General features: G+C 38.6%; 1 protein-coding gene across 1 annotated transcript in view; it reads right to left on the minus strand.

The window, feature by feature from the left end:
• Positions 1-241: 241 nt before the first annotated feature.
• The window catches only part of LOC149252207 (uncharacterized), a 104613-nt gene continuing 82535 nt past the window's right edge, over positions 242-22319 (minus strand). The window contains exon 3 of the mRNA XM_089459657.1: positions 242-629. Within this exon, the coding sequence (XP_089315783.1) occupies positions 481-629 (149 nt within the window). The 3' untranslated portion in view covers positions 242-480. The remainder of the gene's footprint in view (positions 630-22319) is intronic.

Genomic DNA, 22319 nt, shown 5'->3' on the forward strand with positions numbered 1-22319 from the left:
GAACACATTACTGCCTAACAAAATAATTTTGCATGCATAATTACTCTACACTATTTAGCTGTAAAAGCGTGTGTAGAGTTGTAAAACAACACAAGGGAACAAAATAATGTATTGCTTGTACTACTATATCCAAATGAAAATAGAGTTGCTATAACGGGTACTACAAACTGTCTTTATCGTGCAATATAAGTTTGCTACTCAACAAAATCTGGCTAATTATGAATTAGATAATGCTTGTGCATTTACAAAAGAGAAACGAAAGCTTTATTCACAAGTTTTAGTGGCACAATAAGGTCTGTTTAAAGACATTTACAGAAACAATGCCACCCTATCATAGGGTACGATATGTTGTGCTTCATAAAGCTCAAGATCATGAACCATAACAAATCCTATATATAATAATAATAATAAAACTCTTAACAATGTTTCTTGCCATGTACATATGAAATACTGGAATTGTAATAATGTACGTTATACTTTCTAGTTGTTCCTTTTTAAGTTAATTTTTGAAATAGGTCCATTTGTAGATATAGAAGAAAGAGCAGAAGCAGTAATCAGGAATGAGCTCCTAGTGACATCCAAGCTTTTCTTAATACCTTGCCATACAAGCCAGAAAAAGCCAATCCATCCTACAAAACACAGTAATAAAATATTCTGTTAAAATTTCATATAAACCAGTTTGGGCATGACTAAAGCACATCTTATGCAGAAATTAACAAAACTGGCAAATGCAAATCTTTATAAACTATTAAATCATGCCTTGCGATATTCCAAGACCTAAAAGATCTTCACAATCCTCCAAGGATAGTCAACAATGTTCTAAGATACCAAAAACATACGTGTGCATGGCACAATTATCATCACAAACATATAAAAGCACCTAACCTATGTTGTTGAGCATAGGCACGACATTTAATCAATGAGATGTCGTGAGAGATTTCTAGTGGAGTATACACTTTGATCTTCTTGATATTATCAGCACAAAGGATTGCATCAATGCGTATTCCCTACAATCAACAGTAGATACACAACCCAATACAGTCATCATCCTATCATACTAAGATTCTTCCGCCATCTGCTTATTTATAGTCTCTGGTTTATTGCACTCATTACATAGTAGGTTTGCTCGTTATAAACGAATAGCCAACTGATGGCAGCATATTACTAATTTCACAACAAATTGACCGACTAATAGAGCTGTGTCATCGTGTCTACCCCCTACTTCAACGGTTGACCATCAACCATCTTGTTGACTCGCATTCCTCTCGACATCTCTGATGCAAGTCGATGATAACATCAATACACATCGGCATTAATGCTGAGAATCGAGACTAATAGCGGGCTTTCCTTGTCGACCAGGGAAAAGTTTAAGAACCACCCTAAATTTATATGTATAATAAATGGGCTAATCCCCATGATACATAGGAAAAATGGGAGGCGATTTTATCAATAATATAATATGTATATATAATTTTTTTGGCGATTATATTATCTTGTACTTGTAAAATTTTGACAAATCTCTCACTGAATAATAAAACATTGTGAAATCTTGGCGAATGTTTTGTTAAAGTATGAAACCATATATGATAATAAGAAAACATATTCATTAAACTGTAATATACTAACATACATGTTCGGAAAAAGAAACATAATTTTCTCTTCCTACAAACAATGTTTTTCAGTGGCCGTGTTTGTCAAGGTTCTTACAATACACTCTTTCATATCCTTCTATTAGTTTTGATAATATTCCACAAAAAAGTTCTTGTAGGTGTTGATATTGACAACGAGTTCTGTCAAGGTAGGAGAGATTAATCTTTTCTCTACAACTTTTGTCAAGCTACCACTTTTTTCAAGTTATCAAATTTATTTCTTACTCAGTAGACTCCAACTGCGAGATAATAAAAAAAAAACACATCAAGTTTGTTTAACCCAACACGCCAACAAGTAGCAAGCCCCAACTATATTATATAAGAAAGTATTAGGTATCCCAAGGGCTTGAAGGGGATCTAATTGAAAGAAGTGACCATTGTGAAAATCCTTCCAATCAATATATGAATATATAAATGTAGATTTATTATTATTTTAATTGGAAATCTTCAATTAAATAATAAAATTTAATTACGTCTCTCCCAATCTAAATTGCTTATTAGCATAATTCACTACCCTCATAGGTCTCGCATTTTTTAACAGCGTTGTAACATGTGGATTAATTTCCTTTTTGGTGAACAACCTCCACCTTTTAGGAAAATATGGTGCAGTGGCTCCAACCCCTACAGATCATTAGGACAAACTAAGAATAGCACAAAAGATTTTTCAAACAACTAATCCAACATTAGTACCTAAACTTTTTCATGAAGATATCATATTGAGAATGTTTGAAAAATGGTGAGAAATCTTCTGCGAGGGTGATGTGGAAAGAGATAAGGTTTCATTGTTTTGAATTTTTTTTGTTAAATCAAAAAAAGTTAAAAACCAATATTAATGGAGATATTGGTATTTTTTACTAAATTTTGTTAAGTGACTAAATGTAGCTTTAACCATTCACCTTAAGATGTTTTTACAATATAATTTCCTAAGTCTATTTAATATCTTCATTATCATAAAAACCAATCTAGATCTATCTTAACTCCACATCTACCACTCTTAGGGGGATGAAATCTATTTATCCCTCTGAGCACTTGGTAGACCCAGAATTAAGATGGATCTAAGATGATAGAATTTCCCCTTTAAATAGTCTATGCTCACATGAATACTCTGGTATTACCATGGGTCAATACCATGGGTTATCATAAACTTGGAGCTTAAAAATTACTATTAGTAATTTATAAAAATTATAAAATTAATAATTGATTTTTATTTTATTTTATTTTTTAACCAAGTTCAAATGTTTAACATACATTAAATTACAACATCCATTTTTACTCTTGATCCACCAAGCCCCGAGAGGGATCAAATATTTTTTCATTCTATGCTAGTTTGCATATCAAGATATTTGATACTATTTTTTCACTCTATACTAGTTTGCATATCAAGATATTTGATACCTCTCTGGGCTTAGTAGATCCAGAGTAAAGATGGATCTATGCTGGTTTAATTCCCCCATTTAAATAGGCTACATTCCACGTGAATACCATGGGTCAATACCATGTGCCATTTTTATTTTTATTAATACTAATATTAAGGTTAATAACGTTTTTTTGCATGGTATTAATAATAATCTAGCCCATGGTATTTTGCACATAGGTTTCACCTAAATATAACGCATTTTTTGAGTGTTTGTAAATATAAGGTGACTTACGGAGTAAATATAAAAAAATGTTTTATTTGTTTACCATACCTCTCGTTTATTTATATTTTTATTAATTTACCATACCTCCTTTACAAATATGTTATTTGGCCCATAGGATTGACTTAAATAAAACCTCTTTTTTGAGCCTTCATAAATAGAAAGAGAGTTATGGACTAAATATAAAAAGAGTTTTATTTATTTACCATACGTCTAGTTTATTTATATTTTTATTTATTTACCATACCTTTTGAGTAAGTATAAAAAGAAAGGTCGTGGAGGCGGCGTAGTGGTAAAGTCGGCCTCGTCATGACGGACCGGTCTTGTGTTCAATCCCGAGCAAGGTCGTAGCTCGTCGTGCGAGTAGTTAGTCTAAACCGGGCCAAGCCCACTACCTTTTGAAGATTGTGTGTTGGCTGAAAGGAAGATAGAGAAGAGAGGTAAACGGTGAGCGGCGGAAAACCTAGGGTATACTCGGCTCTGGTTGCAGCCTGAGCCTGCGGCGGCAGGGCTACCGCTGGTGGGGGTACTGGTCGCCCTTCCGGCTGCCTTCGTCTGGTGTATCGTGCAGCCAGTTTCTTCCAGTTCCGGGGCTCGCTGCATCTGGTGGTTCTGCGACCCTCGCGCAGTGCCCTTCTTCATCTTTCCTCAGCGAGACTCGGACCCATCTTATCGGCCTCGACTGGTGTATCCGGGTAGGCAGCCTTCCATCTGCACATCATCGGCTGTGGTCCGGAGTTTTACATAGTGCTTTGAGCTTCGCGGCGGCGGCGTTTTTCCTCTGGTTCCTCGGCGTTTCTCTGTACACCGTCCGACCCTTCGACTTGGCGGTTTAAGCAAGGGGTTTTGGCCTTTGATCTTTGTGCTGCGCCGCAGAGCGGGGTCAAGGGGTTTAGGCTTCCTGACTTTCTTCATGGGGGCGAGGTGGCTGCCCTAGCCGCCTCTGCCCCCGGAACCGACCCGCCTCAGCTCGTTTCGGGACCTGTTGGGCTCCCTTGCTGATGCTGGGTTCTTTTTTGGTCCTTTGCTAGTAACCAATGCAGCTATGGAGAGTGTTGAGGGATCTGAGGTGTGGAGTCTGTCTCTGCATCGATTCGTGCCGCTTTTCTATGGTTGTTGCTGGTTAGTTTCTTTTCTAGCTTCTCTGGATATATGGAGGTTTTCTTCCACTGGCTTCTGAGGTTTTTGGTGGAGAGTTGAGGGGATGGGGGAGGTGTGGCTACCTCTACCATTTCGTGCCTCTCCCCTCTGTTATTTTGGCAGCCATTTTGAAATATTTCTGTACATTCCTCAGGAGCTATCGTTTCATTTACTGTTTTTTTTCAGCTTGTAAAGGGTAGGCGTATACTCTGTTGGGGTTTACATACCCTGTTTCTGGATGCCCTGTCTGAGGGCTTTATCTGCATACTTCCCTGAAGTATTGGTATTGTAAGTGGTATACCCACACTACAGCATATGCATATCAGCATCTACAACATGTAATTTTCTGAAATTAATGGAAATTACGAGTTCTTTTCTTCGGAAAAAAAGTATAAAAAGAAGTTTTATTTATTTACCATACCTCCACTTTATTTATATTTTTATTTGTTTACACCCTTGCATGTATATAAGGTGACTTATGGACTAAATATAAAAATGTTTCATTTATTTACCATACCTCTTATTTATTTATATTTTTATTAATTTACCATACCTCTTTTATAAATATGGTATTTGGCCCATAGGATTCACTTAAATAAAACCTATTCTTGAAAATTAGGGCGAATGGAAGGTTGTAACTCCTAATTTCAAGGGCTAAATTTACCTTTCTTACCCTCTCCCTTAAAATAAGGTGGGCTATTTGAGGCGATTTGTAAAAAAGTACTATGATACAAAATATTCGCCCACTAAAAATTTAAAACCCCTTAATTTCGCCAAAGGGCAAACATTCGCCCCTAAAATTTTCCATGTTGTTGGCCCTAGAACTTAGGGATTTTCCACTATTGCAAGTCATCAGCTTCAACAATTTCCCACTCGGGAAATACCAAAATTTTCAATAATGAAGGCACTAGCATAAACAGTTCATTGGTTGTGGTCTACTGGTTGCGCTGAGGCATTGCCATGGTAATAGACTAGTTCTCAAACCCGAAAACCATAGATTCAGGATCATATGTATGAGTTGGGCCAGTCTGATAACCCCCACATTAAAGTGGACAGTGTTATAATGTCACTAATGTAGAGTTGGAGTTAGTTTACCTTGTGAAAACAAAATTTTCGCTTGCAACGAAAACGACTCCCACCTGCTTACACCTGTTGGAAATTTGTTTCCAAATCCATCCCATGAGAATTTGGATTATTGACGTTTCGAACCTGCCTATGAGGTTCATCATCAGGATGAAAATGTGATGGATCCTCTCAAACAGACCACCAACACAAGTTTCATCAGTAAACTTAAAAGTTGGCTGGCACCAAAAATGGCTTCCACTCGTTTTACACTTCTCAAACAGATCACCCACACAATAAATAAACTTATGCCTTGACCACTTTTGCACTCCCATCTCACATCGACACCAATGTAACTTGCCAATTGTCATACCCTTCATCAAGACATTGCAACCATTTTCCCTATGTCATAATCCTCAACCAAATGTAGCCCAACTACCCCAAAATTTGATACGGTTGTATTATACGCTGATATGCTTTAACTTGGCCTGATAATTGGAATTCCATGCAAGTGCCACTCTACTCTGGTTTTCGTAGTAGATTTTCATCGGCTCTTCATTTGTTAACTGATCTTGTCAAACAACCTCTAAAGCCGAACCGTTAATTTTTTTAGGAAGATGCTTCCCAATATCCTAGTGTGGTAGTTGAACCCCTCCCCAATCTAGGAGAATTTACAATGGAATATTATTGTCTCAGAACACTTTAGAAAGATCCCTTTTACTGACTAAGTACTCATGGTTGGGGAGTATCTACTTTGCCAAATTCACCAAGGACTTCCACCTAGCCCCAATTGCTTGAAGTGATTCACTTGTATGTGTTAAGTATGTCTTAGAAAGGTTTGAACCTTTGTGGGGATAATATCACCACACTCGCTTAATGATCGAACTAAGACCACCTTGACTACATTGCATTGCTTGCGACAAGTCTGGGTTGCTTGATCATTAATATAACCCCTTTAAGAGGGACATTTTTCCTAAAAAGGCATTTAAAGGATGTTCAAAGTCACGGTATGGGCCATTTCACAATATTTGAGGTATGTTTCACATATTTGGAGGCATGTTATCCCTTTGAGGAGAACTTTTGAGGGTAAGGGAACATCATTTTTTCCCTTTGGGGAGAATTTTTTAAGGTAATGGAACATCATTTAATCCATTTTCACACATTTGGAGCCATATTTCACCTTTTAAGGTGGTTGGGGATAAAGACACTTTTTTGGAGGCCTTTTCTAGAAGTGTATTTTGCCTTTGAGGAGGGTACTTTACTTGAGGCATTATTTGGAGGAAATATTTGCGTAAGGAAAACCCATGTGGCATTGTTGACACAGTCAAACCCTTAAATGCATGTTTGAATAAGATTCCATGAAATAGAAAGATGATAAGTGGCAATTTGGACTTTATCCAATTGGATGTTATTTTTTTGTATAGCAATGGGAGGTATTCCCACCTTGCTAAAAGAAATCTCCAAGTCAGCTAAAGAGAAATTAAAAATATATATATTTTTTATTTATTTATTTTCGAGCATCATGTAGGCTGAAAAACACAAGTCGGCCCCACCATGAAAAGTTGTCCCTTGAGCAAATTCATACTCATTCGATCAGTGTATATACATGATTGTGACATTTTATTTTGCTCAATTCATTCATCACATCTCTCTCCTAGAGCAGTCACACGTGTAACAAAAAGAGGCCAAGTTGACTGGAGTTTGACCAAATTGCAAGAGGATAGTTTGACCACATTTGACTGAGCCACAGGAAGTCTGTTTTGGTCCAAGGTTGACCGCAGTTGACCAAGCTGCAGGAGGTTGAATTTGACTGCAATCAACCACAGTTGAGTGCAAGAGCCACAAGGCTGAATTGACCGCAGAGCTAACTGCAAGCCCGAGTTTGACCAGGCTGGTTTGACCACAGATTTTGGGCAGTTTGACCAGCATTGACTTCTGACTATTATGGATAGTTTGACCAACCTTGACTAGCTGGAGTATGACCAAATTTGTTTAGTATTTTGACTTGGCTATTGGCACAGATTTCTAGACAAAATATTGATTTGTAAACTTGCTGAAGAATGATTTCTCGTAAGAAAAGTTGGTTTTTCTCCCAGATTTGGGTTTCCTAAGGTAAAAATACTCTTTATTGTACATGGTTCTCTTTATGATCTTTACTATTTCCGTTGCATTTACTATTGAGATTTTATGTGTATAATTGTTCAGTGGCATGAGATAAATTGTTTGAAAATAAGTAGGTAATAATTATCAGATCATGAGATTGGTTTCTACTATGCATCTTGTAGAAAATTCAACATGGTATCAGAGCTTTGTTGAAATAGCAGCCATTGAAGTCTCAGCGTAATAATTAGAGAGAAAAATTCTATCACTCCACAAGCAATCCCGGCACTGGCTTCTACAAAAATCTATCGTCCAAACCCCAACATGAGTCGTTTTGCGATGCCTCTTCACTGCCTCTCACACATGTGGCTCAATTCTTCCTCTCAGCAAGTCGTCTAGCCTGTCTTTGCTGCTAGAAGTGACTCTCCGGCCTTCTGGAAGACTTTCTCAGCCTCTGGAAACTGAATCAACCTCCTCCTCAGCTAAATCAAACTGCTCTGCGCTGATTCTGCGTGGATCACTTCTATCACTTGCTGCCTCTCTGGATCTGGAAAACTTCCTTCAGATCATTGTTCCTACCCCTCACTATCTTTGCTGCCTCACTAAAGCTCGAACTCTCCGGCAACTGACTGCTGCTACTCTGGAAAATTGAATTCTCCAAGTGATTCTGGTGTGTTCTCCATCACCACATCGATCCCTTCTTATATCTTCCTGTTGGGACTCCAACGACCAAGATTAAATCTTAATCGATGGCTCAGATCATTTATGGATCAATCTGTATGAGTTTCTAGAGAATTCTCCCCTTAACTTAATTAATTCTAATTAATTAACCAGTATTCTTAAGTTTAAACTTAGGAAACATTAAAAAATTGGTTAATAATCTAATTAAGTCATCTCTAGGTGGAATTTCCATAAACGATTTCTGGGTTTTGGAGATCTCATGTATTCTAGCCTCTCCACCAAATTTTGTGGCTAGAACACATCCGATGCTACAGAAACTAACACTCCCTCTTAGTAAGGACTGTGTTCTCTCTAGTGTTGCACATCCTGCCACAACACCTTGTCTCTGTATCACCTCCTGTCACGCTGCTGATGTCTGGCCATGTTGGAGAATCTAGGGCAAAGTAGTGTAAAGTGATTCTCCACTGCTTGATAGCAATTTGTGATGTATTTTTACAATTTATCTTCTTCTTCTTATTAATGTGTGTGCTTCATCAAACTGCTAACAACACAAAATAACAAGAACACAAAATTTTGGCTCTCTGCCAGCGACAAACCCTCTCCACTCTTGAGAGGAAAACCCTTTGTAAGATTTTTCTTATTGAAGCTTCTTATTTGAACAACTGCCAAACCCTAGACCTTTGACTAGGATATCCCCCAAGCATAAGTCAAATCCTTCCTCTTTCTGCATTGTCACTTCCGGCACATCTTTCGGCACTTTGTCTTCTAGCACTTCGTCTTCCAATAAAGTTTTTTTCACCTTAGAGAGATGGGCTCCTTCACTATGCTTGTGAGCCTTTGGAGGCTTGATCTCTTCCCCAAATAAAACATTGTTTAGCTTGCTATCATACCCCTGTTGCACCTCACACGTGATTGTTTCTAGACCTAGAAACAGTCCTCTTCTTCCTCGGCTTCCTTCGTTTGTGAGGGTATCTCCTTCGCTCTAGAGGGAGGCCTTAAAGACCTTAAATTCCACCCCAACCAATGATTATACTTGACCTGAAGTGAAGCTGTGTTTAGGGCTGCAGAGTGGCCTTCTTCCTTCACATGTGTGGTTGTGTCTACTTCGGAAATGCCTTCCTTCACTTCGTTGTTCTGCCTTCTTTCCTTGTTGTCCTCATTACCCTTTTTCCTTGCCTTGTCTTCGTTCTTTTAGCCTTCCTCTTCTATGCGGATTTCAGAGTGAGATGCTTATCCTTTTGAGGAGTGGACAGCCTCTATAAATAGAGGTTTGTCCCTCCTATTCAAGCCGACATCACTGTCATTTAGGCCGACTTGACAAATTGCTCTTTAATTCACTTTTAATCATTATTTTGTTGCTTGTAGACTTCGTTAATGCTTGTAGAGGATTTGACCATGCTTGGAGGTGTTCCCATGACCTTGTATGATGTCATACATGATGTAACATGCCCTCAAAGGGTCTCATCATAATTACATTTTGACTTTGACTATCTAGAAGGACTTCAAAATGTGCTTGTCCTATTTTCAATGAGCAAGAAATTCATTGACAAATAATATCAAAATAAATTCTCTTTTCTTGAATAAGTACAAATATCAAAATTACATACATGAAGACCGAACCTAGTTACATTTTCTCCAACACTCCCTCTTAACTAGGGAGGTATTCAAGAATATTACAAGGTGTTTAACAATTTCAATCTTGAAGAATTCACATAAGAGAAACCAGATTAGCAATCCATCTTTTATAGCATCATATTCATCAACGTTGTCATAGTGCAAGGCCTTGACTAACAGCGCCATTTCTTTACGAGACCATGAGCTACAATGCTGGCGAGACCAGTGATTTATAGACACCTTCATCATTGTCTCTCAAGGTACATACCCACCCGAGTGTTCTCCGAGTATGACCTTCTAGGACTATTCTTATCTTGGGTTCCCAACCCTCAAAGAATATCAGTCCTCTTGCCTACTCTTGTCTTGGATGCCCTACACATCCTCAAAGAGTATCGGATGCCAAATGATTACCTAATCCTCCCATTCTTTCTTCCCAAGAGAAGACAAGAATGTTGTGTCTCCATTTCCATTCATGGCCTTCATCTAGACTTACAGCTTAGCCCTGGTCTAGTGCATGACCCATGAAATGGAAATCAAAATTGTCACTCCTTTGTAATCAGGTGTGATCCAAAAACTCCCTCTTGATCAGGCACTTGTCAAAGCTCCCTCTTAATTGGGGACTCTTTCCTTCATCAACAACTTCTTCTTCATGGGTCCTTCAGCTTGCTTGATCTTCTTCCTTTCTTGATGTCATGAAGTCTTCGATCGAGCTTCTTCTAGGTAAGGCACCATCCATTGATCACTTTCCTTCTAGGTTTGTCATGTCATTGCTTCGTGGAAAGTGACTATCAGGTTCTTCTTATCATCTTAGCTACTCTTTTGTCATCTTAGCTACTCTTTTGTCATCTTGTCCATGCTTCGGAATGCTCTCCTTATGGATGCTCCATCGTACTTGCTAGGTTATATGCTTTGACCTAGTTGCCCATCATGACTTCATCCTGATATTGCTTCAACATTGTTTTTCCTTTTGTTGGATGGCGTCTTCATCACAACATCTTCATAGAGTAGAATCAGTTATCTGCACCTTTTACATTTCCAAAGCCTTCATAGGTGTCAAGGGTCCTTTCTTCCTTTATCAGAGTTGTCCTACCTTCTTTCGGGAGATATCTTTCAAGACATTTTATCAGATAGTGATTCTTGGTGATCATGGTGTTCTTCACATGCTTGATCTCTTTCTTCATTTGCTTCTTTTCAGATAGATAGGTCAACCATCTAATACTTTCTGGACTTGTCAGCATTTCTTCTTGCTTCTTAGTCAACAATTTTGATGCTCCTTATGTAAGCATATTCTTTTGTTGACCTTCATCGCATTGTGGTACATGCCTTCGAGCATGTTCTTGGTGAAAGAGATTCTTTCATGCTTGATCATGTTATAGAACTATACCCATGACTTAATAATATACAACTGAAAACACGACTTAAACTTTGATGCATACATACCTCATCTTGATCCTCCTTGATCATCCTTTGGTGTGGCCCTTCTTGCTTCATCTTAGCCTTCCTGCATATCATCCCTTTGCTTGAATCCCATGAATGGGATTCCCAATGAGACATTTGCCTTAGTTCACGAACCTTCTCTTGAAGATTCCATCATAGGATCTTAAAGATCCTCGCTTTGCAAATGTTTCCTTCCTTTGATGATTTAGGTCTTCTAAGATTCTTATTATGATCAAGTTTTTCTTTCATCATGTCTGAGGTCCTATACTAGGTATGCTCCTTCTACATGAATATCTTGAGCTATATTTTCCATGCTCCTATATTCTAGAAGATATTTCTACTTATGCATTTTTGTTCTTCTCATAAATGCTACATCTACATGAGTGTCTAGAACTCTATGTACATCATGTTGCTAGATTCTAAAGGGTGATTCTAGCCATGCAATTCAATTTATTCCTACATGCTCCTATTCTACTCAAAACTTTGAAAGAAGTCTAGAACTGAAGAGTTTGACCTAGTCATAGTAAAGATCCAGAGGATCTTCCTTCTTTTGTTTCTTTCCTTCTTCTTTCATCTCTTGAGTTATGTGAGCTTCTTCCCTCTTCCTTTTGTTATTGTTGTCCTTCTTAAACTTAGGACAATTCCTTTTGTAGTGTCCATATTCTTGGCATCCAAAACATTGGATCTTGGACATGTCTTGGTTGTTTGTTTTCCGTGGACCAAACTTGCCAAATTTACCCTTTCTTTTGGCCATGGTAGCAAATGCTTGCTCCTATGATCCCACATCTTCTTTTGCCTTAAGTATGGTTTCCTCTATTCTGCATAGAGACCACATTTCACTGAGAGTGGTTGCTTCCTTCTTGGCATATATGCTAGATGTGAAGTTTCCCCACTCCTCAGGTAGAGCATTGAGTACATCAGTTGCCATCTCTTTGTCAGACATGACTCCCCCAAGCTCTTGAAGTTGATCTCTCATTTCAGAGATTTTCATGAAGTAGGGAGCCATTCCTTCCTTTGTTATCTTCATCTTGTATAATTCATTCCTCAGAGATATTACTTGTCCGGTTGTGGATACCGAGAATAACTCTACTAGCTTATCATAAATTTATTTTGATGTCTCAAACTTGGAGACATAGGGAATGAGAGAGTCTTTGATTGATTCTATCATAATCCTTTGAACTCTTGTCTCATCCCTATTGTACTTGGCTAAGGCTTGAGTTTGTTCCTTAGCAAGGATAGTGATGTTCCCTTTGACATATTCTAGGAGTTCATTCTCCTTGAGTAGTAGATCAGTCCTCTTCTTCCATGCAAGAAAGTTATTGGTGCCTACCAATTTATTGCTTTCCTTGCAAAAAGACATTGATGTATATTCAGAAGGGGACATGTACTTACTTGATAGATTTTGAGATGTGATGGATTTGCTTCCTCCTTGAAAGCTTGATGGCTTTTCTTCCCTGGATCTCGATGTCCTTCAAGTTGCCTTCTTCAAGTGGACTTGCTTGGTGTTGAGGTTTGCTTGAAGACTTGTAGCTTGATGTAGATTTGCTCTTCTTTGTAGGTGCCTTTATATAAGGCTCTTCTTCTAGCTTTGTAGCCCTCCTTGATGAATGGTGTGTTGTAAAACAATGTTGGAGAATCTAGGGAAAAGTAGTGTAAAGTGATTCTCCGCTGCTTGATAGCAATTTGTGACGTATTTTTACAATTTATCTTCTTCTTCTTATTAATGTGTGTGCTTCATCAAACTGCAACCAAAACAAAATAACAAGAACACAAAATTTTGGCTCTCTTCCAGGGACACCCTCTCCACTCTTGAGAGGAAAACCCTTTGTAAGATTTCTCTTGTTGAAGCTTCTTATTTGAACCATTGCCAAACCCTAGACCTTTGACTAGGATATCCTCCAAGCATAAGTCAAATCCTTCCTCTTTCTGCACTGTCACTTCCGGCACATCTTCTGGCACTTCTTCTAGCACTTCGTCTTCCAATAGTCTTTTTCACCTTAGAGAGATGGGCTCCTTCACTAGGCTTGTGAGCCTTTGGAGGCTTGATCTCTTACCCAAACAAAACACTATTTAGCTTGTTGTCATACCCCTGTTGCACCTTGCACATGTGACTATTTCTAGCCCTAGAAACAATCCTCTTCTTCCTCGGCTTCCTTCGTTTGTGAGGGTATCTCCTTCGCTCTAGAGGGAGGCCTTGTAGACCTTAAATTCCACCCCAACCAGTGATTATACTTGACCTGAAGTGAAGCTGCGTTTAGGGCTGCAGATTGGCCTTCTTCCTTCGCACGTGTGGTTGTGTCTACTTCATAAATGCCTTCCTTCACTTCGTTGTTATGCCTCCTTTCCTTATTGTCCTCGTTACCCTCTTTCCTTGCCTTGTCTTCGTTCTTTTAGCCTTCCTCTTCTGTGCAAATTTCAGAGTGAGATGCTTATCCTTTTGAGGAGTAGAAAGCCTCTATAAATAGAGGTTTGTCCCTCCTATTCAAGCCGACATCACTGTCATTTAGGCTGACTTGACAGATTTCTCTTTAATTCACTTTTAATCATTATTTTGCTGCTTGTAGACTTCCTAATGCTTGTAGAGGATTTGACCATGCTTGGAGGTGTTCCCATGACCTTGAATGATGTCATACATGATGTAACATGCCCTCAAAGGGTCTCATCATAATTACATTTTGACTTTGACTCTCTAAAAGCACTTCAAAATGTGCTTGTCCTATTTTCAATGAGCAAGAAATTCATTTACAAATAATATCAAAATAGATTCTCTTTTCTTGAATAAGTCCAAATATCAAAATGACATATATGAAGATCGAACCTAGTTACATTTTCTCCAACAGACCATATTGCCCACCAAACACTACGCAACTTTGATGTTGCATCTGTGTCGCTGTTGACACTGCCATACTACTGCCAACTCTGCATCTGCATTGCAACTCCCTCTCATCTGTTGTTGTTGTTGCTACTGCAACTACTACAATTGAAAAGCATCCAAAATACTGAATCAATTGTGTTCAGTATGATGCATCTGTCTCCCGGGTCCTGACTGCTACTAGCCTATACACTGTCTCTGAAGAATCTGTGTTGTTGTTGACTCTGCACTGTTGCCAACTCTACACTGCGCTCTCCAACATCTGACTGCAACTAGTCTGCAATTATCGCTATGGAATTCTGAATGCACCAACTGCCACTGATCCATCCTGCTATTGAATATTGTGGGCCCCCTGTAGCAAGGTAATGATCCATGAGGTGGACTCCTCAAGGACCCTGCCCAATCTCTGTAGCTCTCTGGGGCTACAACTCCAAGTCACCCCACCTCACTCCTGGAGGTATGGCTACCATCATCACAGAGTCTTCCTCCAACCTGGAGGACAACTTGTTGATCTCAGCTGACGTTGTTTGTTGGTCCTGCTTCTCCAACTTTTCCTTTTTCCTGAGAGGACACTGCGTGTTGTAGTGACCGAGCTCACCACACCTAAAGCACTTGACCTTAGATAGGTCCTTCTGCTTTCTTTGCTCCCCTTGCCCCTGATTGGGACCCTTAGATGCGAGGGCCAAATTCTCCTCCTCCTTCACCGCCTTTTGTCTGCTGCTATTGTTGCCCTCTTATGGAGCTCTTCAACAAAGCTCATCTCAACTCCTCCTGCTGCAAATCGGCCCACATTCTGTCCCAACCTGGTAGCGTGTCTTTGCCTAATATACTTTGGACGAAGACCTACCAATCCTCTGAGAAACTGTTAAGTGCCAATCGTACTAGCTCTGAAGGTTGAGGCGCTGCCCCAACAGCTAAAAACTGGTCTCAGACCTCCTGAATCCTGGTGAGGAAGGGATCTCAGAGTCTCCTCTAGGAACATCTTCCACTGCTTGGAAGTACCCTGGTATAACGTGGAGAAAGCATCCCACATCTCTTTGGCCGCTATATGTGAGACTATATGGTCCCAGACTCCATCCAAGATCAATTGCTTTGCCCACGCCATCTCCTTACTATATTCCTTGAGCTGGTCTGCATACTGAGGAACTACCACTACATTATCAATGTAGGATTTCAGGCTATATTCATCTAGAAGGAAGGACATCCTAGCCTTCCAGATGACATAGTTGGAAGCTCTATCCAACCTATCCCGATCTCTAAGCCCTGCACTGTCCATCTCTGAAAAAGTCGAAAACTCCCTCTTTCCCTGTGCTCAGCTGCTACTTTGCTATTCGCACTCCCTTCTGGAATGCGTGGCTCTTGCTAGCTGCTACTGCCAATCTGCAACTGGAAATTCAAACTTCCGAAACTCAAAGTTCCTTGAGAAAAATTTTCCCTCTGTTGTGTGTGCTTTTCTCTTCCACTCGACGCGGATTTTGATTCTGCAACCTGCAGCAAAACCCTCTGTGTCCAACCAGGAATCTGCTCAACGAAAATTTGACCTGCGACTACTCCCTCTGACTGCTGGAATCACTCTCCTAGGCAAATCGAATTTTCTGCACCCCTGCAACTGAAAATCAAACTGTTGGCCCAACAATTTGGCTTGCCTGTCTGAGCACTGCGTTGCCTCAAGAATTTCGGCCTATTACTCCCTCTGATCAACAAAATTCTTTCTCCTCTTCTAAGCTTCCTGGCTGATCAATCACGCTCTGATACCATGTGAAAATTCCAAAACTATAATCTTATTGCAGCGACTGGAATTTATTTTTCTAATTGTTAATTATTTTAACAATTTATCTGCTACGGAAAATATCATATAAATCACACTGCAACCTTCACAAATAAAATACTGGGGAAATAATAGCGCTGGAATCTGAGAAAATACTAGCGCGCACAATAAAAATGACACCGTTATTTTTGGATAATTGTCCTCAGGAAAACCCAACTTGGGAAAATTGGTGCAGCAGTGACGGTTTTATTATTATGTAGCAGTGAATATCTGAGGACAATCTATGGATGCCCAACTCGCAATCGAAACAGCAAGTATCGAAGAGAAATAGTTAGAGAGAAAAATTCTCACTCCACAAGCAATCCCAACACTGGCTTCTACAGAAATTTGGTCGTCCAAACCCCAACGTGAGCCCTTCTGTGTTGCCTTTGCGCTGTCTCTAACACCTGTGACTCCATTTTGCCTCTAAGCAAGCTGTCTAGCCTATCTCTGTTGCTGGAAGTGACTCTCCGGCCTTCTGGAAGACTTTCCCGTCCTCTGGAAACTGAATCGACCTCCTACTCAGCTCAACCAAACTGCTCTACGTCAGCTTCTACGCAGTGTTTGCGCTACCTCTGCGTGGATCATTTCTATCACTTGTTGTTGCCTCTCCGGATCTGGAAAACTTCCTCCATATCACTATCCCTGCCCCTCACTATCTCTGCTGCCTAACTGAAGCTCGTACACTCCAGAAATTGACTGCTGCTACTCTGGAAAAGCGAATTCTCCAAGTGATTCTGGAGTGTTCTCCATCACCACATCGATCCCTTCTTATATCTTCCTGTTGGGACTCCAACGACCAAGATTAAATATTAATCGATGGCTCAAATCATTTCTGGATCGATCTATGTGAGTTTCTAGAGAATTCTCACCTTGATTTAACTAATTATGATTAATTAACCAGTTTTCCTAAGCTTAGACTTAGGAAACATTAAAAAATTGGTTAATAATCTAATTAAGTCCTCTCTAGGTGGAATTTCCATAAACGATTTCTAGGTTTTGGAGATCTCATGTATTCTAGCCTTTCCACCAAATTTTGTGGCTAAAACACATCTGATGCTTCAGAAACTAACAACGTGTTGCCTGAATCGACTGCCAATCTAGCTGCCCTGCCTGCTGCTAACTGGGAAAATGCTTCTCCGACCCTTTGGGAAATCTTCCCAACCTCTAGAACTGAAAACATCTTCTCCTCCAGCAAAATCAAACTGCCCTTTTGAGGCTTTTTCACAGCCTCCTAGAGAAAATCTTGGCCTCTCTACAAAGTACTCACTGAATCTGTAAAGTCTTCCTCTGACCTCACTGTCCCTGCCCCTCTCTGTCTCTACTTCCCTTCTGAAGCTCGAACTCTTCCGGCAACTATTGCTGCTCCATGGAAAATCGAACTCCCCAAGGAAATCGATCTATTGTATGTGTTCTCCATCTACCCATCAACTTCTTATAATCTTTTGTTGGACCTCCAACGACCAAGATTAAATCTTAATCGATGGCTAAGATTATTTCCCTGTCGATCCGTGTGAGTTTCTAGATGATTCGCACCTTATCTCAATTAATTCTAATTAATTAACCCCTTTTCCTAAGTTTAGACTTAGGAAATATTTAAAAATAGGCTAATAATCTAATTGAAACACTTCTAGGTGGAATTTCTAGAAACGATTTCTAGGTTTTAGAGAACTCCTGTGTTTTAGCCTCTCCACAAAGTTTCGAGACTAGAACACCATTTGATGCTGCAAAAACTAACACTGTCAGCATTTCCATAAACACAAGTATCATTGTCAGTCTATATTACTGTCATAACCAAAGGTATCTCTGTCCAAAATGTTATTGTAATAAACATAGGTAATCTCTACCATAGACCTTGAGCTACAAAAATGTGAGCTACAAAAATGTGAGCCACAGAATGCGAGCTACATAAATGCGAGCCAAAGAAGTGTGAGCCACAAAATGCGAGCTACAGAAGCGTGAGCTACAAAAAGATGCAAGCTACAGAAAGATGTGAGCTACAAAAAGAGCAAGCTACAGAAAGAAGCGAGCTACGAAAAGTGCGAGCTACAGAAAGATGCAAGACACAGAAAGATGCGAGACTTCCTTGACATAAAGGAGGAATGATACTAGTGCCTTCATAGAGTTGTTTCCATATGCGAAAGGTCATGTCCTATAAGGCAGGCCGACTTGAACATCATAAAGCCGACATGAAATTTGGAGGGAAACATAAATTCAAATTTGTTCATAATAAAATTTAAATATATTTTCCTTAATGATTACTTGTTACTTGCCCAAATTTGTGTCACAATAAATAATAAATAGAGGAGTGCCAAGCACATTAATAATAATATCTCTTTTATCTAATTGAATTCTCTTTTACGCGAGATGGGCTTCTTTTAGTGTACTTGGGTTCCTATGGGAAAATTCATCACATAGCTACCCCAATTTTCAACAATTGTGACTTTATGAGAGTTTTGAAATCCTTCCACTTAATCACTAGAGGATCTCCCTCCAACCTTAAGGTCTTTGTGTGGCTTTCCCACTAAGTCAAGGCATGGCCTCTATCAAAATTCTTAAAGCAAAGGAGCAAAGGAGCAAAATGACTTTTCTTACTCGTCACAGAGCTATTTGAATAAAATATCCGTCCTCTCAAGGCACTTGTTGCACAGCATCCACTGCATTACGACCTCCTCATAGTCTTCTCTTCGTAGCTTTACGAATGCTCTCTCACAGCCTTACTAATACTCTTAAGAAGAGCAAATATCAACTCAAAAACTCAGATAGAATAAAAAGAGCTCAATGCTTTATTTATATGACATTCAGAAAATTACACAATAGTTTGCAAAGCCAAACATATATTTCACTCATACTCGCACTCTTTCATACTCAGACTCGCTTACAATCAATTGTGTCTATCTATGACACTCAAACACTCTTATATAGCCCATTCTCTTAGATGAAAATATTCTAACCTATCTAAAACAAATGAAATTATTGAGGGTCCTATCGGATATCTATCATCCAAACGGTATCTACTCAATATTTCATAGTACAATAATGCAAAAAGAAAAACCTTTCGGACTATGATCACTATCATAACGGTCATCAGATGAGACATTTCTGCCAAGGTAAGATTCTTAAAGTGTTCTGAGATAATCAATCTCGAAATCATGTTCTGTGGGGTCTTGAGCATCTTGGTATACATCCAAAAATAAAGTGTCCTTTTCTTTTGTTCCTTGCTTTTCTTTACCTTTCTGAGATGCCGTTGTTGTAGATAATACTTTTGCTTTTGAAGACTGTCCCACTTCTAACTTTATATTGTCCTTAAAGGCATGATGATGCTGATATGGCATTTTGTAGGGATCCTCTCTTTTTCTCCATCTGTTGATATACGTTGTCGGATTCACTTCAATATCCAAAAAAGAATCATTCTGAGCTGTAGAAAATGATGGCACGGCCTGAACAGCTAATTCGATTCCATCCAATAATTCCCACTTGAATATTTGGAACATGTTTGTCACTGTCTTAACAGTATGCTCGACCCATATCTTGCAATTATCACTAATGATGTCTTTATTCTGCCACCCCAATTCAAAATTAAATGTTGTGCAGGTTCTAGTTGATAGTAGTAAACTTATTAAGCATACTACATCAGTGGTCCAATTACTTGTAACAATGCTCACTGTTATCAAAGCCTTTTGATTTATAGAAAATTTTATGACTTTGTTCTCTCCCTGTAATTCATCAAGCTTCGTTAGGATATGAATCTTTTCTATCATCTTAGCTTTATTGAATTCTTTTAACAAGGACATCACCTTTTTTATTTCTTCAGTATTTTCAGCTAAAACTGAAACCTCTGTGAAATTATATTCAGAAACTTGAGCAAAAGGATTTGGAGAGATTGCATTTCTCATTTCTATGCTTCGATAATCCCATGGAGATGAGAATATCCTCAAATACTGGATGGTTCGTTCAATGCACTGGGATGTTCTGATCACCTTCTTTTTCTTGCACAAACCATTTTTCATTTCCCAATCTGCAAATGGTTCAAAAATTTAATACTGAGGAAATGTGTCAATACTGGCATAATGTTCAGTGTTCCTCTGTAGAAATGAAGCTTCTAATTCTTCAAAGAGATCATGAATTCTTAGGGACCATAAAAATCTTTCAATATCTTTTTTGATATTGATTTCTTCTAAATCCATCATTTTAGCACTGGTGAATATTCCAAAGCAAAATCTATGCTTCCAATCAACTGATAAAAATTTAAAATTTTTAAACTCCATAACATGGGTTCTATATACTGAATAGACCAAAGGTCATCAAGGGTTCTGAAATAAATCTTTACCTTCATATTTGGCAATGGATATACCTTTACCAATTCTGCATCTAACCCAAGAAGAGTACCAATATTTTTAGATTGCCAAGCTTGGCATTTCTGAATCCACTGGTTTCTTCTTAACCTTAGTCCAACAATCTTTTTGATCTCTTCAGTAATAAAATCACAATGTTGTTCCAGAATTTTAAATCTATGTACAAAAGTAGAAAAATCATCCTTTTTTCCAGGAATGTCAAAAGGACTGCAACTGCTCACTATCTGTGCTTTATTCATTTCTATGGTAAGGGCATCTGCAAGATAGTTTGAATTACCTGGCACCCATTCTACATCAAATTTGTACTGCTGGAACCAAAGTTGCCAGGATAGCAATCTGCCTCTTGCTATCTGTCTTGAGATCTTTGCTAATAGAAAATATTTGAAATTCATGGAATCTGTGCGGATTAAAAATTTGACAGGAGCTAGATAGAGTTCAAATCTCTGAATTCCATTGAAGATTGCAAGAGTCTCTTTTTCAGCAGTAAAATAATTTTTCTGATGAGGAAGGAATTCACCAGATGCATAGGCACATAATTCTTCAAGCTTTTTATCTTCTCTTTTTTCAAATAACACAGCAGCCCAAAATTCATCTGAAGCATCAGTTTGTAAAATTAACAAACCATTACCTAGGGGGTGTAACTTTGGAAGATTCTGACATTCAACTTTGAGTTGCTTCACTGCGTTGGTTGCCTGTTCTGACCAACCAGAATGCAAATGTCTTCGGATTGGAGCAGTCTTTTCTGATAATCTAGGAATATACTTATGAACATAATTTAGTATTCCTAGAAATCTCTGGATTGACTTTGTATCTTTCAACTCATCTGGGAAATCTGCTAATTTTGTTAGCACATGTGGTTGCATTTGAATTTGACCATTAACCACGTGAATTCCCAAAAAATCAATATTATCTTGAAACAGAACCATCTTTTTTTCAGACAAAACAATTCCATGGTTCTGAACTTCTTTCAAAAAGATTTCTAAATGTTGTAGATGAGAGGCGAGATCAGGACTATGTATTAAAATATCATCAATGTAAGTGACAATGAAATCATACTTACTGAATATGAAATCCATTCTGCGTTGGAAGAAGGCAGGGGCATTTTTCAGACCAAAAGGGACCACTTTCCACTGAGAAAATCCTGTTGGACATGTGAAAGTAGTTTTATGTCTATCGGCTTCTTCTATCTGGATCTGATAATAACCTGATTTCATATCAAACTTACTGAAGATTTTACTATGCTGAATCTTCTGCATAATAGTCTCCTGTCGTGGCAAAGGATAATGAAAACTTTGAGTAATGGCGTTCAACGATTTATAGTTGATTACCATCCTTGCCTTTCCTCTCATGATTTCTGAATGATTCCGAACAAGAAATGCAGAACAAGAATAATGTGATGTGCTGGGTTCAATTAGCTTAAGACTTAATAACTCAGCAATCTGTTTTTTAATTTCCTGTTCATCACTGGGTGTACAGGGAATGAGCTTACCTTAACCCCATTATCATGCATTGTAACAATTTCTTGCTTCGGGCTTTCTATTTCCCAAAATTTCTGAGGATCTTCTGAGCAACTTTTAAGCAGACATTCATATATAGAGCTTTGTTCTTGGGACCACTGAGGATCAATTACTACTTTCTGCTTTGACTTCATGCTCTCCTTTTCTTCATAATTTTGCAGAACTTCTTGCCAATTTCTGGAATCATTTTGCGTTTTCGAGCGCCAGCTTTCCTTTGGCTATTTTCTCTTTTTGCTTCTGAATCTGCAAACTGTAAACGGGGCACAGAAATTGCTTTCTTCTTCAAATTAATTATCAACTTATCCTCACTTATTGTAACAGGTAGCACAGAATTTATAAATGGCATTCCAAGAAACAAACTAGCAGAGGGATCATAGCGCTGAATAGCAAAAATTTTTACAATACTCCCTCCAATTTTCAAAGAAATATTATCAACATAATGTGTTAG

This window comes from Pinus tabuliformis, chromosome 7 (assembly GCF_031772625.1).
Source record: "Pinus tabuliformis cultivar Carrire ecotype Pingquan chromosome 7, CPIR1, whole genome shotgun sequence".
Lineage (NCBI taxonomy): Eukaryota > Viridiplantae > Streptophyta > Pinopsida > Pinales > Pinaceae > Pinus > Pinus tabuliformis.